This window comes from Thrips palmi, unplaced genomic scaffold, assembly GCF_012932325.1.
Source record: "Thrips palmi isolate BJ-2018 unplaced genomic scaffold, TpBJ-2018v1 HiC_scaffold_10, whole genome shotgun sequence".
NCBI classification, from domain to species: Eukaryota; Metazoa; Arthropoda; class Insecta; order Thysanoptera; family Thripidae; genus Thrips; species Thrips palmi.
This window is the reverse complement of record NW_023144621.1, coordinates 21,429,124-21,446,975: the sequence shown is the minus strand read 5'-3', so window position 1 is coordinate 21,446,975 and position 17,852 is coordinate 21,429,124. Positions and strand designations below refer to the sequence as shown.

Sequence of the window (17,852 nt, the reverse complement as noted above, 5' to 3'; positions counted from 1 at the left end):
CGAACGCCAAGTCGTGGGGAGAGGAGAGAGGGTGGAAATTGGCGGGGCAGAGATTGGGCGGCGACAACGGCGGCCCGGGCGGCGTGTCATATTCTGCGGGCTAATTCGATGACACGGACACGAGCAGGGTGGCAGGGTGGCGCGGCACAGCACACTGTGACGAGCAGCGCGAGCAGCGCACGGCTCATCAGGGAGGCCAACGCGATTATCGCCATCTTTATCCCGACACCCCAGCTAATGACGCGCTAATCGGCTGGAACGGAGCCGCCGCTCTGCCTCTGTCGCACCCCTGCGAGACGCCGGCGAGTGAGAGAGAGAAAGCGAGGAGACGCCGTTCGGAATGGGCGTGCTGAGCAGCGAGAAACATGCAGAAAAGTGTTGGAGGCTGCTGCTAGCCCAAGGCTGCGCGTGGAGAGGGCGAGATCACGGCGGATTGGGCGGTAGCCTTGAGGGAATAACCAAGAACCATGGACCAAGGACCACGGACCAAGGACCAAGGGCCAAGGGCCACCGACCAACGGTCAAGGGCCATGGACCAAGGACCAAGGACCAAGGACCAAGGACCAAGGACCAAGGGCCACCGACCAACGGCCAAGGGCCACCGACCAAGGGCCACCGACCAAGGACCAAGGGCCAAGGGTCACAGACCAGGGACCAAGGGCCAAGAACCAAGGGCCAAGGACCAAGGACCAAGGCAAGACCAAGGACCAAAGGACGACGGACCAAGGGCCACGGACCAAGAAAGGACCGAGGGCCACAGACCAAGGCCTTGCTCTGCCGGAGGGCGGCCCGGATGCCGCGTCCGCACGGCCGGAAGCTGCCCGCGACCCTCTCGCGCCCCGCCAGCCAGCAGCCACGTACCACTATGATCTAGAATCCCGAAAACGCGGAAAAAATTCAGAAAAACGAAAGTGCTCTGATTTGGCTTCCGTGTGGCTGAAACTATCCTCGAATGTCCATCTGACAAGAATCAAGTCAAGAAACACCTCGGACGGTCGCCTCCGACTAATGGGAGGCTCCCAAAGTTGACAAATTTGTCAAACTTGACTAAACGTTTGTTGACGTTCTTCGTTGAGGTTCAGTCCGTCCTCGATTTCCCTGGGAAGGCGGGTTCGAACCCTCAAACCCTATATACCATTTTAAAGGTCTTTTTTCAGGCTTTCTTTTGCATTATAGGGTGTTTTTTATGTGTCATTCTCGGATTAATGGCAAAGCCGGAAAACTTCTTTACACAATTTGGCAAAATTGGTAAAATTCGAATTTTTGCGAGAGCCGGGATCAAAATGGCTGGGTTTGGCTGGGTTCTGGTGGTCAGTTTTCAGTTGTCCGGTCACCATAGTTTGATAATCCATCGGCAAATGCTGCGACCACCTGCGACCCCGGGATTCTATAGCCCTCAAACATGGGGTTTTTTAAGCTTTTTAAAGACAAAATTCCGTCCGTGCCTGCTTTTTCTCACACATGGACACATACATACATGGACGGCTTCAAAAGTGCTATCAAGGACATATCTTTATTTACTCTTAGTTCATACCGGAAGTGAACTCAAAATCACCGGAAGTGGGCCCAAAATCACAGAAAATAGGCAGAAAAATGCTGAGATTGAGATACGTGAAACCGAAAATGAACTCAGGGACATCAGAAGTGAGTCTGCAGGGTGCAAATGGAGACTCGTTGCAACTTTTCCGCAGTGATGTATGAACATGACGTAAGGTATCAAGGAAAATGCGGCACTATTCTCACTCTCAGAAAAGCAGTTTAGAAGAAATGGAAAGGAAGAACTCAGTTTTATTCCAAAAATAAATTAAGGCATGTGCCTTTTAGAATAACTTTTTTGTTATAAGTTTGTTTTTGTCGCTTTGTTTTGTACATTTTGTTTTAGACATTTTTTCGGTTCTATTCTGTACATTTTGTTTCGTTTTATACATTGAATGAAATTCAACTGGTTGTGGTAAACCGTGTAAAATTCAAATATTTAATTTAAAAAATAGAATGGCAGAGTAAAGTCGCTTCATCGTTGTGTTATTTCTTGCACAGCCCTTCTTCTTTTAACAAAGTAAAGGTCCCAGACCTCGAAACTAGTGCCAGCAGCTCTTTACCCGACTTCGATTATCTTCAACAGCAATATTTTCTCAATTTTTAGTCTTTTTAAGCTTTTTCTGCAGTTTCTTTCAGAGGCACGTCACCATAGCTCAAAACTAATGTCAGATTCGGATTCCCCGACCCAAAATACCTACTAGAGAGAGATTTCAAGGCCGTAGGAATTTTTTCCGCGTTTTCGGGATTCTAGATCATAGTGGTACGTCGGCGAGGGTGGAGCCATCTGGGCGGCGGGGCACTCGGGCAGCGCGGGGTAGCGACAGCGCCCCTGCGACACCGCCCCTCGGACAGGGGGTATTTCCCGAGAGACTGATTGTGAGGAATAATAGGTGAACGATAGCGGCGGGATCATGTACCTTCGCGACGCGTAATCACGCCTGTCGGCTTTTGTTTTTTTGTGTCTGGTGTGCCCTGTGCGCTGCGTGCGGCGAAGTCAGTGTTGTTGTCCTCTCGGCAACAGCTGACCGGGCAGCCTTATCGCTGGCCCGGCCGGCCCGGCTGCTGGGAAGACCCCCCGCGGACCGCCGCTATCAGTGCATGCCATTCGGAGACAGCGACAGCCGGCGACAGCGCCCTCTTACTCAACGAGTACTATTTGCGCCACTGCGGCGCCGCGCGGCAGGGAAAAGTGTTTGCGGTGCTGCAGTTGTTTTGTTGTTGTGTTTAGCACTATCCCGAGGGCTGCGCCATGGCCGCGCCTTATCCCGAGGGATTGAACTCGCCCTGTCCTTATCGCTCCCGGCCGGCCGCCAAAGAGAGAGGGAGCGCGACGACAGCGCCGCCACACGCAGCCCCGCCAGGGTGCCCGTCGAGGCCCCCGCCGAGGCCCCCGTCGAGGCCGGCGGCCAGTAGACGTCCAGCCGCGAGAGGCGGAGGAGATTGAACGGGAACAACAAACAGGGACAACACAAGCAGTGACATGTTTCGCGTGTGCGGCGTGCTGCGGTCGGCGGGGACCACGCCGATGACGACCCTCGGCGGCATCCTGGGCAGCAAGGGCGGCCTATGCGTCGCCAGGACGGCCAGCTCCGCCGCCAGCAAGATGTTCCCCAAGGAGGAGTTCCAGTCCAGACACATCGGGCCCCGGGACTTCGAGCAGAGGGAGATGCTGGACTTCCTCGGCTACAAGGTGAGTCGGGGGTTCTTGGCGATGCCAAGTGCAGGCTACCGCATAGTGGGACACAGGGCCGGTGGAGGTGGCCAAATTCTTGACGCGTTTTGAGCTCCAGAGTCGCTAAATGGGACTCGAATCGAACGTGTGACCCCACCAATGGATTGCTCTCCGAACGAGGAATCCATTGGTGGGGTCACGCGTTCGGTTCGGGTCCCATTTAGCGACTCTGGAGCTCAAAACACGTCTAGAGTTTTGGCCGCTTCCGCCGGTCTCCTGGCCCACTGTGTCCTTAGGTGTTGTTTCTCATTTCCTCTGGTTCGCAGTCATTGGACGAGCTGACCGACAAGGCGGTGCCCGCCAACATACAGTACAAGAAGAAGCTGGACATCTCCGAGCCTCTGAGTGAGTACCGCGTCAAACTAAATTTGAGCTGCAGCGAGCTGCAGTTAGTTAGAGCCGGTCAGATCTACTCGTTGGCCGCGTTGCCGTGACCTGTGACGTGTGCGGATTCCGAATTGTGGCAATAAATTTATCTCGAAATTGAGCAAGAAAGTAGTATCTCGTCCCAACCGATAAGCCTTACGCGACCGCTCAGTGGGTCATCCCGGGGTCACGATTAATCACCTCGATACAAATCTGTTGTTGGGGCGCCGCGCGGCGCGCGCGTTTCAAACTTTTCGATCAAACTTCTGCTATTCTGGCCTCTTTTCAGGCGAGTATGATCTCATCACACGCATCCGCGAGGTGTCCGAGAAGAACGAGATATGGCGCTCGTACATCGGCATGGGGTACTACAACTGCTGCGTGCCGCACCCCATCATGAGGAACATCTTCGAGAACCCCGGCTGGTAAGTGAACTAAGTGCCTCGCGCCTCGCGCTCCGAGCGCCGCCAGGTGCCGGCATAGGCCGCGGGAACGCACCGGCGCGGTCGGGTTGCCTAACCTTCGCGTTGCAGGCGCTCCACCCAGAGCATCATCGTCGTCGTCGTCATGGCGGTTAGCGCGTAAATGACTACCACGTTTGCTGCCCATCCAGGACGACCCAGTACACGCCGTACCAGCCCGAAATCGCGCAGGGCCGCCTGGAGAGCCTGCTCAACTTCCAGACCATGGTGTCGGACCTGACCGGCATGGAGGTGGCCAACGCGTCCCTCCTGGACGAGGGGACTGCCGCCGCCGAGGCCCTCAGCTTGTGCTTCAGGTAAAGCGAGAGAACGAATCCGCTTCTCGCCGCGGGCTGGACTCGAACGCATGACCGACGGTTGGATTGGGCAGGCAGAACAAGCGGCGCCGGCTGGTGCTGTCGGACCAGCTGCACCCCCAGACCGTGTCCGTGGTGCAGACGCGCGCCGACTCGCTGGGGCTGGCCGTGGACGTGGTGGACATCAACGAGGCCGACTTCTCGAACCGCGACGTGGCGGGCGTGCTGATCCAGTACCCGGACACCAACGGCAGCGTGCACGACTTCACGGCCGTCGTGGACCAGGCGCACGAGAACGGAGTAAGCGCGATCAATTAATATTTTGACATTTTGAGGGCATTTTGAGTAGTGCAGACACGTCTGACCCGACTGTGCCGCCAGACGCTGGTGGTGATGGCCACGGACTTGATGGCGCTGACGCTGCTGCGGCCGCCGTCCGACATGGGGGCGGACATCGCCGTGGGGTCGGCGCAGCGCCTGGGCGTGCCGCTGGGCTACGGCGGGCCGCACGCGGGCTTCTTCGCGTGCCGCCAGTCGCTGGTGCGCCTCATGCCCGGCCGCATGATCGGCGTGACGAGGGACGCGAGCGGCGGCGACGCGTACCGCCTGGCGCTGCAGACGCGCGAGCAGCACATCCGCAGGGACAAGGCCACGTCCAACATCTGCACGGCGCAGGCCCTGCTCGCCAACATGGCCGCCATGTACGCCGTGTACCACGGGCCGCAGGGCCTCCGCGACATCGCCCTCAAGATCCACAACATGACCCTGGTGCTGGCGGACGGCCTCCACGCCGGCGGCAGCGAGGTGCTCAACCCGCTCTTCTTCGACACCATCAAGGTGCGGCCCAAGCTGAGCCAGGCCGACGTGGTGAGCCGCGCCGCCGAGAAGCGCATCAACCTGCGCGTCTTCGAGGACGGCTGCCTCGGCGTGTCGCTCGACGAGACCGTCAAGCTGACCGACGTGCAGGACCTGCTCGCCGTCTTCGGCAGCGAGGAGACTGTGGACAGCGTGAGTGTGAACCCCGCTGTGCATGCTTTGCCTTGCAAGTGCCGCTGAGTCCTCATGCAAGTAACGTTGTCTGCAGCTGCTGTCCCAGCCCGGCGCGGGCACGGCGGGGAGCATCAAGGAGTCCGCCTTCCGCCGCACGTCGCCGTACCTCACGCACGCCGTCTTCAACTCGCACCACTCCGAGGCCAGGCTGGTGCGCTACATGAAGACGCTGGAGAACAAGGACGTGTCGCTGGTGCACTCCATGATCCCCCTCGGCTCGTGCACCATGAAGCTGAACGGCACCACCGAGATGATGCCCTGCAGCTTCCGCCACTTCACCGAGATCCACCCGTTCGCGCCGCAGTCACAGACGCGCGGATACCAGCAGATGTTCGCCGAGCTGGAGCACGACCTGTGCGCCGTCACGGGCTACGACCGCATCTCGTTCCAGCCCAACAGGTAACAGGGGGCGGCCGGGCTGGTGATGAAGGCGGAACACATTGGGTCAGAAGACCGGTGGAGGCGGTCGAAACGCGTTTTGAGCTCTAGTGTCGCTACAAAGACTCGAACCGAGCGTGTGACCCCACCAATGGATTTGCTCTCCGAACGAGGAATTCATTGGTGGGGCCAGACGCTCGATTCGAGTCCTGATAAGCGACTCTGGAGCTCAAAACGCGTCTAGAATTTCTGCCGCCTCTGCCGGTCCTCTGGCCCACTGTGCGGGGGATGGACGGCGTTCTAATTCGTGGCCTCTGTGACCTCCAGCGGCGCCCAGGGTGAGTACGCGGGCCTGCGCGCCATCCAGAGCTACCACGAGAACCGCGGCGAGCAGAACCGCAACATCTGCCTGATCCCAGTGTCGGCGCACGGCACCAACCCCGCGTCCGCGCAGATGGCAGGCATGCAGGTGGAGCCCATCAACGTCTCCAAGGACGGCCTCATCGACATGGCGCACCTCAAGGCCAAGGTGGGCAGTGAGGGCCACGATTCCGGAGAGTAGTTTCGTCGCTCTGTCTCTCTCGCCCAGGAGATGGCCAACGAGTGCGAGAGCGACGAAACGACTCCGTCGGAATCAGTCTGCAGGTCCCGTTTTGACGCGTAGGTCGCCTTGGGCGGCTCTGGGATAGATAGCAATAACACGCCGTCATCGGATACCAGGTGGATGAGTTCAAAAAGGACCTGTCGTGCCTGATGATCACGTACCCCTCCACCAACGGCGTCTTCGAGGAGACCGTCGCCGACGTGTGCCACCTGGTGCACGAGCACGGCGGCCAGGTGTACCTGGACGGCGCCAACATGAACGCCCAGGTGGGGCTGTGCAGGCCGGGCGACTACGGCTCCGACGTGTCCCACCTCAACCTGCACAAGACCTTCTGCATCCCTCACGGCGGCGGCGGCCCCGGCATGGGGCCCATCGGAGTGTGAGTGGACTTTTCATTTTGATGAGCACTTCGCGCTCCCCTGAAGTTTAACAGCTTTGACTGTTCACAGGAAGGCGCACCTGGCTCCTTTCCTCCCCGGACACCCCGTGGTCAACATGGGCGGGGACGAGCGATCCTTCGGGGTCGTCAGCGCCGCGCCGTACGGCTCCTCAGCCATCCTGCCCATCTCCTGGGCCTACATCAAGGTGCGTACAACTGAAAATTGATGCTAACTGCGGTCTGATTCAGAGGGTCGTTTTCGTCGCTCTATCTCTCTCGCACCTAAACGGGACGCCCCACCAAAGCGAGAGAGCGAGAGAGACAGAGCGACGAAGACGAGTTTCCCGCTCCCCTGCCACTCCCCTCCCCCGTCAGCCGCGGCGATTGGCTGACGGACGTGAACGGCGCTCGCCGCTGTTGCATTGCCGCTGCCGTTCCATTGTGTTGTTACCACGACGTAGTTGGACGTGTTCGGTGCTTCTGAGGAACATGCAGGACTCGCGTCTCAGTGATTATGCACTTGATTTGAATGAGGCTCTGGCCCGGAAGCTTCTTATAGTAGATTTGAGGCTCAAAAGGGAGGGAATTTTCCCAATGCTATTTGCGGAAAGGGCCCGCATTCCCATTGTACCGCGACTCCTCGCCCTGTTCCATCAGTCGGACCCAAAGGCACCTGACTGGGAAAAGTATCATGCTGAGTGGTACAGAACTCTGGTGTGTGCCGCCGAAAGACGAGATTATGTTTGATAGAAATGATCACGAGTGTAAGGTAGAGTTTCTTTTCGAACGACACCTATCTTTTGTTTGTTGTGTTTGCTTTCTCATGGAGACTCCATGGTTTCGTGCTCCGCCGATATATGTAACTGTTTTTTGTTTTGGCCAATATAGACTCGCCTAAGGCCACTCAAAGGTGCTTTCTCATGGAGACTCCATGGTTTCGTGCTCCGCCGATATATGTAACTGTTTTTTGTTTTGGCCAATATAGACTCGCCTAAGGCCACTCAAAGGTGCTTTCGCATGGAGACTCCATGGTTTCGTGCTCCGCCGATATATGTAACTGTTTTTTGTTTTGGCCAATATAGACTCGCCTAAGGCCACTCAAAGAAGAATCTCTCTCTTTGTATATAGTGTCATAACACATTTTTTCAATGTCGTTTCAGATGATGGGGCCCCAAGGCTTGAGAAAAGCTACTCAAGTGGCAATATTAAACGCTAACTATATGAGTAAGAAACTAGAAGGACATTATCCAACATTATTCCGAGGTTCAACTGGTCTTTGCGCCCACGAGTTTATCATTGATGTTCGAGAACTGAAGAAAACCGCCAAAATTGAGGCAGTGGATATTGCTAAGCGACTTATGGATTATGGTAACGTTTGTTTGTATTTTAAATGATATTTTCTGTTTTTAGTGGTGGGTTTATGCATTGTTTAGTGTTTAACATTTTTGCCTTTTTTTGAAAATCAGGTTTCCATGCTCCAACTATGTCTTGGCCCGTAGCAGGTACTCTTATGATCGAACCAACAGAATCAGAAGACAAGCTTGAACTTGACAGATTCTGTGAAGCTTTAATATGTAAGTAAAACAGCACTCAACCAAAAATCAAAACTTCATAACATTTTTGAAAATTATATCATTTTGTTTTGTGTTGAAAAATTACAGCCATTAGACAAGAGATTCGAGAAATTGAGGAAGGCCGAATGGACACTCGAGTGAATCCCCTGAAAATGGCACCTCATACTCAGCAGCAAGTTATAAGCAGCGAGTGGGATAGACCGTACCCAAGGGAACAAGCAGCTTTCCCAGCGGTAAGATTTATTGGTCATTTGTTGACTTATTTATTTACTATACATTGCTCTAGAATCTTGAAATATTTATTTTATTTTTGCAGCCATTTGTTCGGGCTGAAAACAAGATCTGGCCTAGCGTCGGCAGAATTGATGACCTGTATGGTGACAAGCATCTAGTTTGCACATGTCCTCCAATTTTGCCAGAGTTCAACGCATAATCTTTTTCTTTTTGTGATTTTTTTTTCTTTGAGTACCTGAAAAGCTGTTTGTCTTCACTAGATCTGCCTAGTAGCCTCTATCATGGAACTTTCAATTTTCTACAAACCTCTTATATCTTTAGGACATGCTTTAAAGACTGAGACTGAGAGTGACTTCATTGTACATAGTAAGAATTCAGTATGAGCTACGAAATTGGTCACTGTTGCTGACAACGTGTTTAGTTTTAAAAATTACTTCAGCATCTCGCGTATGATTAGAATCATACTCCTAGTGGATAGGAGCTGCATTTTAATTGCAGAATATTGAAATTTTATTTTAAATCCAAAGTCTTTTGATATAGTTTGGTAGTGTATTTAACTTTTAAGGCATTTGTCCAGTTTGTTCTTGTTCACATTTTCATACTTCGTATTTATATTTGTTTCTTTATTTATGTATGTATGTCTTTATCAACTTCATTAAAGGTGGTAACTGAGCACAACTTTTCAATTGTGTTAGTTTGAATGATCTTGCAGTGGTTCCCTTCGCGTACATCAAGGTGTGCACATGTCGATGGACACGCCCCATCCCCATTCAAATATCCGCGCCTATCATTCCATTCATTCATGATTCGGCTGGGCTCGGCCTCGGCTCGGCTCTGCTTCGGGGAGCTTCGGGTTGTCGACCCGACAGCGACAGACACCTCTTCCCTCTCCTCCCCTCTTCTGTAGTAGTAGTCCTGCGACCGGGTACCGGTAGCTGCTCTTGCTTCTATTTCGCGTACGATTGTACGTTTTGCCCTATTATTCTCGTCCCAGCTTCAACTTGAAGACCATGGAGTACCCGGCGTACTCATCCTACACGCCGACAGCGCGAGGAACCACGCCCCCTCACCTTTATTTGGAAATTGCCCGGAGGCTTGTGCGCCTCGACGTGACAGACGACGACCAGAGAAAAAGAGTTGTGGAGATTTTGAGCCAGGACAGATACCAAAACCTTCCCGAGCTACCGCTTCTCTTCGCACTGTTCCACCAGACGAAGCCCAACGCACCCAACTGGGGACAGTTCCACGCTCAGTGGTATCAGACTTTAGTGACGGCGGCCATGCCAAAGAAATGAGGGTTACCTTCCAGCTACCCAGCTGGAGACGAAAAACGAGCACACACCATGCATTGCCCTGAGTAAACGTTTCGCGAGGGTAAGGAAGTGTGCTTCCTTGAATTTTGTACAAGTCTATTGCCTGACATTTCTGTCATGTTTATAGTTTTCTGCTGCCTTGATTAAGGCTTGTCATTGTTTACGTTTAGATTTTGCTTCAATTCTAATCATTCTTATTCCTTTGTAGACGACGGGGCCCAAAGGTTTGTGAAAAACTACCCAAGCTATGTTAACAGACGTTAATTCTACGAGTAAGAAACCGGAAAAACCTTATCCAACATTCTGATGCTCAGCTGGTCTTTGCGCCTATGAGAGATCCCCATTGATGTTTGAAAACTTAATAATACAGCCAAAATAGAGGCATAAAAGAGACTTATAGTATAGATTAGCGTAATGGTTTCTTCATTTGTGATAAACTTCTGCATTCAGTTATGCATTCTGTACGTTTTTACAATCTTCTATGATTTCTCTTGAAAACCCAGGTTTCTATGCCCAATTGTGTCCTTGCCTGTAGCAGGCGCCAAGTAGATAGATTTTTATTGTGATTTCATTTTCTGCGTGTACCTGAAGATCTGTATGTCTGTGCTAGACGCATGTAGTTGATCCCAATTTAAACTGATCTCTTACCTGAGGACATAAGTACCATGTAAGACTGAGAGTGATCTTTTCTGTGTAGGAAATGAGCTTGCAAAGAATGTTGTAGGAAAAGTGGCACTGTACCCTTGCAGGTTGGATTGAATTTTTCTTTTCCTTTTCCTGTGCATGTTTTCTTTCATGATAGGTAATCTGCCCTCAAGAAAATATCATAAGCTAAAACAGCATTCTTTATTGTAGTTTAGTGAACTTTCTATATAAATCTGTACATAATCATTCAGTTCTTGTTCTCATTATCATATTATTTATTATTCAGTTTTTTATTGTGACTATTATTATTTGTAAATATCCTACAATATATCAACCTTAAAACAAAGATGTATTGCTAAGCAAGGCATTTTAATTTTCATATGACTGCTGTAAAATAGGTGGTAACTGAGCACAAATTCATTTAAAGTGGAAGCTTAACAGTAAATATATTGTTACGCTGTATTACCATAATACTAGTTTTGCTTGTTATTGATTTCAAGCTGATTAGTATTTTGTCCCTAGAGAGGTTTGCAGTTTGCAGCTCATGAAAGCTTGGATTTTCTAGTAACATAGTATTGTAATATCAGTATCACAGAAAATTCAGATTATGTCTGATGACACTGTCAAGACTTGATTTGTGTTAATGTGTAGCTGTCTTTCATTTGTACAACTTTGAATGAAGCCTAGTATCATTCTCAGAAAGGAATGAAAAGTATTGTAATGCTGGTGGGTGAGTTCAGCCAGCAACATGTATAAATAAACTTTGAAAACAGGACATGCTTCTAGTGACTAGACATTTTGAAACCACAGCAATTTTCCCCATGTTTAGAATGATCACAAAGTTCTTTTCTATCAAGTAAGGATGAAATGTACCAATGGAAGCACCATATTATCTACTTGGTCAGTTCTTGACTCAATCATGCTTGTGGCACCTATTGCCACTACATTCCTGAATAGTGACAGTATATCACCAGGAAGATAATCTGTAAAGTAAAAGGAGGCTTATAGCTCACATTGCAAAGAAATCCAATACAAATATTACAGTGGTGCTCACCAAAAAATATGAGAAGCAATGTTACAGCCAGTTGAGAAGTGAAACATGCTATAGTTCCCTCAACAGTGCGATTTGTTCCTTAAGGAGAAAAAAAAAATCAATTTAAAATTTGCTGTAAATAAATTAGTCAAGTGATGAAGCATGGTGGTAAATGGCAAGGACAACTTACCTGGCCACTTGGTGGATCCAAAATTAGATCCAATATAGCTGGCTGCAGTGTCCCCAACACCTATTGAGAGTAGCCCAGACAAGTAGGGCATTAGATGCGCTGCTTCTATTGGGATATTGCCCAAGGGCGACAGCCATAGGGGAGCTGCCATCCCAGCTAATAGATAAAGTGGCGTGAGAGCAATCAGAATATCCTTTTCATCACCATACAAGATGAAACCATTTTTCAATATATCTGATAGAGGTGGAATTTGTAAAATTCTTGCAGCCTGAAATATTAATTAATTTATTTTATTGCAATGTCTAAGTTGTACTTTTCTCAGCACAGAAAATGCTAAGGCCTTACCTCTAAGACAAGAAATATGGCAAAACACACACCACTTGCCAAATAAATGAGATCTGGTACATTTAAAATACCTAATCCAAACACAACAACTGCTAGGAGATGGAAAAGTTTCCGCTGGGAAGTGGAAGCTTTTTGTTCCCACCGAACTTGTCTATGAACACTTACTGTGGCGGCAATGGAGCAAATTATCCACCATAAAAATATATTGAACTGAAAAAAGAAAAAAACAGCACAATGGGGTTTAGGATACATAAAGTATCATTAAAATGAATTTACTAACTAATTTTTCATTTAATACTCACAGTGCCCTGGTCTCGAGTAATATTCAAAACAATCCAAATGAATGGACTTCCACCCAACAATAAATGCAGGCAGACAACTGTGGTAAGCACAGCTAGACTGAGAACAACATAAAACAAGTATGGTTCTCGTGTCTCTGGGGATGCCACTAAAACTCCAAGCATGAGCAATACACTCAGCATGCCCACCTGTGGATGCAAAATTGCCTTTATGAAGGGAGTAAAGTTGGGGAAATGGGTTGAAGTGAAACCATTCTGCAAAAATACCTGTAAAATAACAGTTGATATATCATAGGAGGTCTCTTGAGAGATATCCATTTCTGCTAGCAGTGGAACGTGTGAAAATGCCACGTGGCAGAGATTCACTGCCGAGCTGTACACAAAAATAATTAAACAGTGGACCACAACCACTGCTTCTCCAATTGTAAAGCATGACGGAGCAAGTGTCAGAAGTGTTGGCAATCCAGCAAGAACTCCATATGAACTCATAACTCCTCCAAGAATGCTTAAAATAAAACCTGCAAGAGAAATGACAAAAATATTAGTAAACAAGGATAAGATGTATGTAAAAACAAATGCTGAATAAAAAATAATATAAACACCATAGAAAACAAAACAGAAGACAAATACACTATTTTAAAAGTGAAGAGCGTTGTTAGAAGAAATGTGGGCTATGTATACTTTCTAATAGAAAATGGGGTACACAAGCAGTGTTAGAACAAAAAGTTACTTTCAAAGCGATTCTGAAAGTGCGTTTAAACAAAAAACAAACTAACTCATAAATGCAAAATCGCGAAATTTCCTCACCTGTTAAGATATGAGCTGTTCTACTCAGACCACAACTTTTCCTAAACCATGTATTCTCTCTTTCAAAGTCATGAAAGTTGTGGCTATAAACTGGAAAGATTGAGTTGCTACTATTATTGTATTCAAATTATTTTTAAGAAATGAATTGACACACCACAAACTATCTTTTGTATTTAAAGGAAGGAATCGCATTGAGAGCAAAGCTTGACATGATACTTGTTGTATATGTTTTCTAGAGTAAATACTTCTTTCCTTGATAAAAAATTCTTGCAAGGACTTTGTTGTGATGTATTTGAAAAGGATTAGCTTACCGTTCTGAGTGATAAGCAAAAAGAGAAGAGTGCCGACAGCAGGCACCCCTAGGTAGGCATTATGGATTCGATGACCAAGTTTTGGAAGAAATCTCATGAGATACAGGATGGTTGTTACTAGAACACCGCAACTAACGACTGTTGTTGCAAAGTAAACATGAGAGAGCGATGCCTGTCCTCCAGCGAAAATCTGTTTTAGTGTGCTCACTAGCAGGGCTGTAGGAATAAGTGGCACAACCCACAATCCTGCTTCTGCTCTTGGCCTAGAAAAATGAAACACAAAACAATACAATGTTCTTAGGCGATAAAAAATGCAAGTGAACGACATGTAATTTCATGTGATTGAAACATGACATCTCACCTCAAATTATAACCACAGTTTTTGAATGATACCCTTATACTCTTACAGAGAGTCTTATATTGGCAAAAAAGATCCTCCATTGTGGTGTGCGTTTGCCTCTGCTGCAGCGTCGGTGAGGCCGGTGAGGCTATGCGCTATGTCAACACTACTATGGCTTGAGTGTCCGAGCCATTCAAGAAACGTGTTAATAAGAACCTCAAAGCCGTGGACTTTGAACCCTTTGAAACCTCCCACGAATTATCAGCATGCTGAGGCTGCCAAACGTGATAGAGAATAATCAGGAAGGGAGCGCATGAAAAGTGGATGGGCTCAAAATTGCCATGGTGCGAATTCCCTTCTGCTACTAATTTACATTACTAGCAGCAGCAATAAGGTTTCAAAACCTTTGCTCTGCCTGTCATTGAACAAGCAGTGAAATAAGCATGAGATACACTTCTCCAATTAGTTTCTTTTCAGCGTACAAGGTTACCGCGGGAGAAATTATTTAAAAAGAGCACCGTATTGTAAAACAAATTAACAAAGTGAAATCAATTCCCGGCGGAAAAACATCGTCTGCTGGCCGCTTAGCGGAAGCTTTAGAGTGGGACTGGTGGCCCATCCTGTGCTGCGCTCTGGTGGCGTTGCACTCTACCATACGCTGGCGATACTCCGCACGCGAGCTCCTCTCGGATTCCCCTCAGAAAGTTTCTCATACTTCAGGGCCGGTTCTCCAGCCTAGAGAGCCTGGATTGGCTCTTCTCAAGTCCAGTTGCAGAAAAAAAGAGAAAATTTAATGCTGGTCTCTTATCGAACCAGCGTTCCACACCAAAGGCTTGAGTAAATACACTTAACAATCGGATAACACTAATGTTGTGCCCACTCCCAGGAGCTGTGGACAGGCAGTGCAGGCGAGAAATGCCGACACACCAATTTCCAAAATCGATTTCTTGCAAAGCGAGAGGCGCACTATTATCTGTAGGACCAACAGCAACTGAACCAGAACGAACTATGATTTTTCTGGTCACGACTGACTTTGTCTCAGTGGCGTGAGACGTAATCAGGCAGCTGATATCAAAATTTCAAATTACAAAATTTTAGGTTGACATTCAAAACAAAGGCAATTGTAATTTTGAGCTGAAATTTGGTCTTAGAAAACTTATAGCTTGCTCAACGTGCTTGGAAAATTTCTTCGAAATCGGTGATGTATCACCTGCCCAACCCCGTTGGACCCCACGGAGTGTCCCTTGTCATTCCCTCCGCCTGCATGTAGGGAATGTTGAATTCTGCAGATGGTCAGGTTGTCTAGCTTGAACATTCGAGTTCAGTAACGTGCATCGTATCAACTGCGATAAAGGACAATTCTTGCGGGTTTTGGGTCGAACCCGCTGCCAAACATTTTAGCAAACTCGTCAGTCGGGCGGCCAGTCCAATGGCCGGTTCTGAAGAGAAACGAGAAAAAAAAGCAAAAACAGAGAATAATCCAGCGTGAGTGTTCGTCAGCAGTGTTCGTGCAGTTCAGCCGAAATAATGACTCAGTCTACTTGATGACGAGTGAGTCGACGGCCACACGAGACTTGTTTGAGTGTGAGTGAGACAGTGAGGCACGGCGTGGCACGGCCAGACACGGCGCTGGCGCCGGGGAGCTAGGCCACCCGTTCGGCACGCAACGACCCCTCCCCCTCCCTTTTCCTACACTCGTAATTGATTTTCAATTTATGGAGGTGATCGGAGAGGGCGAGAAGTAGCCATGCCAGACTTCTTGTTCCCCGTCACCCTCCGACCCCGTCCACCCTGGACTCCCACCATGTCACATATACATACAGCACCGCACCCCTACCGGTGAAAAAAAAAAGACCCTCGACCCCCTGTCAAGCTATCTCGAGGGACATGCAGATGATCACAGCAATATCAGAGTATGCACGAGAACCAAAAATAAAACGTTCCCAATCGAGGATCTTTACCATCGGTGTACTGTACGATGATTGTGAAAGGCGCCAGTTATCTGGACAGTAGATGGCGAAAATATTAAAAACGCGTTGCGCTTTCTGTCCCAAAGTTAAATTGGAAAGCAAAAATAGTTTTGTCTTTAGGCTGTGCCCCATGCGGTTAGATGCGTTTCTAAAAATTCCAGGGCCGAAACGAAAAACGCCCAGATTGAGGGGACGATGGTTTCCAGGACTTGGGGAAAACTGCCCTCGAAGACCAAACAAAAGCGGCATTCTCGAAACGGCAAACGGCAGTGCTGCTGCTACCACACGACTAAGGACCCTTAGTCGTGTCTGCTGCCTGCGCTGCTTGCCCAAGAAGTACAGTCCCATTTCCAATCAGGATGTGACACTGAGTCTCGTCCAAGGCGAGGCCGCGGGCGAGGCCCAGCTTCTGTTCCCTGCTCCGCGCTCCGCCGGGCTCCGCCCCGAAGGATGCCCGATTGTGCCTTGTGCCGTGTGACGGTTTTCTTGCATGCAGAGCGAACCAGGGCAGCCTTGGCGGCGGAGCAAAGCGCGCGTTTCTACGCCAAGGCGGCCCAGGCGGCCCAGGCGGCGAGGCAAGGCATGGCCGCAAGGCCCAGGTATACGTCTTGCGCACCTTTTGTTCGCAAAGCTGATGTTTCCGATCAGGAAGAAAAACGCAATGCGCGCTGCGAAGCTTCGAGGCTTGAGGGCTTCGAGAATGGGAAAATGGGTCTAGGGCTGCTGGCCGTCCCCGTGTCCCCGTCCCGTACACGACCCCGTCGTACCGCGACGCGAGGGAACGGCCCCGGCCGGCCCCGGCCCTTTGTCGACGAGCTGGGCGAGCTGGGCGCTGAGAGGGATGAGGATTCGCTTTCCGATCCGGCCGCCTTGCCCGCCTTGCCCGGCATGGGGTGCTGGTCCAGGCACTCCAACTCCAGGCCCGCGGTGCCGCGCGGTGCCCAAGAGTGCCCGGGACACCCTCGGGGACACCAGGACCATGACCCGGCCAGGTGTCGGGCTGTGCCGGCCGCGTCTTGGGTCACACCCCTCCGTAATGCGGCAATGCGGACGGAGGAGCGGAGGACGCGGGGAGGAGGCCAAGGAAGGGTGCCACGCCGCACCGCGGGGCCGCGAGGCGGCGCGGGGCAAGGAGACCGGACGCGGAGCGGGCCGCCGTGCCGCTGCCGCCGCGCGGGAAGGGAAGGGGCGGGACCAGCAGGCCGATTCCGGAGAGTGCTTTGTCGCCCCGTCTCTCTCGCACCCTACGGGTCCTACGGGTCGCCTCGTGAGTGCGAGAGAGACGGGGCGACGAGGGCGCTGTTCGGAATGGGCCCGGTGGCGGGGTGCGACTCACCTTTCGGTTTCACACGCACCACCCCTGCGACGCCGCGCCGCGCCACCCCGCGTGCACGGTGCCTACACCCTGAATGCCCTGCCTGGCCTGCCTGGCCTGCATGCACCACCCCGCCACGTCATCACACGCCTCGATGGGAAGGCCGGCGGGCCGGGGAGGCTTTAATCGGGAGGATTTTCTTTCATTTCCCTCCGACGCTCTGGCAAAAAATTAAAAACTCATCCGCTCTTCAGTGTGGACAATCTGTGTTTCGCCCGCTGTGAACTGCCAACCCCTGCAGTGCCTCCACGAGGACGCCGTTGAGGTAGGCAGCGACGCGGCGTGCGCGCAGGCTGGGTTGCCTATCCTCCGGGCCGTGGCGAACTCGCACGCGCTCACGCGCCAGCGGGAGGGCCTCGTTGAGCCTCAGGGCGGACACTCGCGACATTGCAGCACCTCGACATTCAACCCCCGCCGGGCCCCAGGACCCTGGATCCGCCCCTGACGGCCCTGAAGACCCTGTCTCTCAGTCTTTCAACAGGCAGCAGGATCGGGAGGATAAAGACTGGGCTGGCTGCGCGCTGGCTGCGCGCTGGCACGGCGGTGCTGCGGTGGGTCCGGGGCGGTCCGGGCCACGGCAGCTGCTGCAG

General features: G+C 50.8%; 2 protein-coding genes across 6 annotated transcripts; one reads left to right on the top strand and one right to left on the bottom strand.

Moving 5' to 3' along the window:
- The first annotated feature begins 2,941 nt into the window (after positions 1 to 2,941).
- LOC117648455 (glycine dehydrogenase (decarboxylating), mitochondrial) lies at positions 2,942 to 9,320 on the top strand. The gene is made up of 14 exons (XM_034390962.1): positions 2,942 to 3,229; positions 3,538 to 3,616; positions 3,927 to 4,062; positions 4,251 to 4,415; positions 4,490 to 4,715; positions 4,797 to 5,423; positions 5,500 to 5,864; positions 6,171 to 6,372; positions 6,564 to 6,826; positions 6,897 to 7,032; positions 7,987 to 8,194; positions 8,293 to 8,400; positions 8,488 to 8,633; positions 8,717 to 9,320. Exons 1-14 carry the CDS (start codon positions 3,020 to 3,022, stop codon positions 8,831 to 8,833), a joined length of 2,988 nt encoding a protein of 995 aa, XP_034246853.1. The 5' UTR covers positions 2,942 to 3,019; the 3' UTR covers positions 8,834 to 9,320.
- A 2,003-nt stretch (positions 9,321 to 11,323) lies between these two features.
- LOC117648463 (dolichol kinase) lies at positions 11,324 to 14,529 on the bottom strand. 5 transcript variants are annotated; one of them, XM_034390985.1, is made up of 10 exons: positions 14,400 to 14,529; positions 13,939 to 14,192; positions 13,578 to 13,840; positions 13,267 to 13,356; positions 12,727 to 12,977; positions 12,463 to 12,648; positions 12,161 to 12,370; positions 11,816 to 12,083; positions 11,647 to 11,724; positions 11,324 to 11,575 (listed from the first exon to the last, which is right to left on the bottom strand). In XM_034390985.1, exons 2-10 carry the CDS (start codon positions 14,016 to 14,018, stop codon positions 11,445 to 11,447), a joined length of 1,557 nt encoding a protein of 518 aa, XP_034246876.1. In that variant the 5' UTR covers positions 14,019 to 14,192; positions 14,400 to 14,529; the 3' UTR covers positions 11,324 to 11,444. The 5 variants fall into 5 exon arrangements, with proteins under 5 accessions (XP_034246876.1, XP_034246870.1, XP_034246883.1 ...); XM_034390979.1 differs by having other exon boundaries at positions 14,291 to 14,526; XM_034390992.1 differs by having other exon boundaries at positions 14,436 to 14,521.
- Positions 14,530 to 17,852: the final 3,323 nt, after the last annotated feature.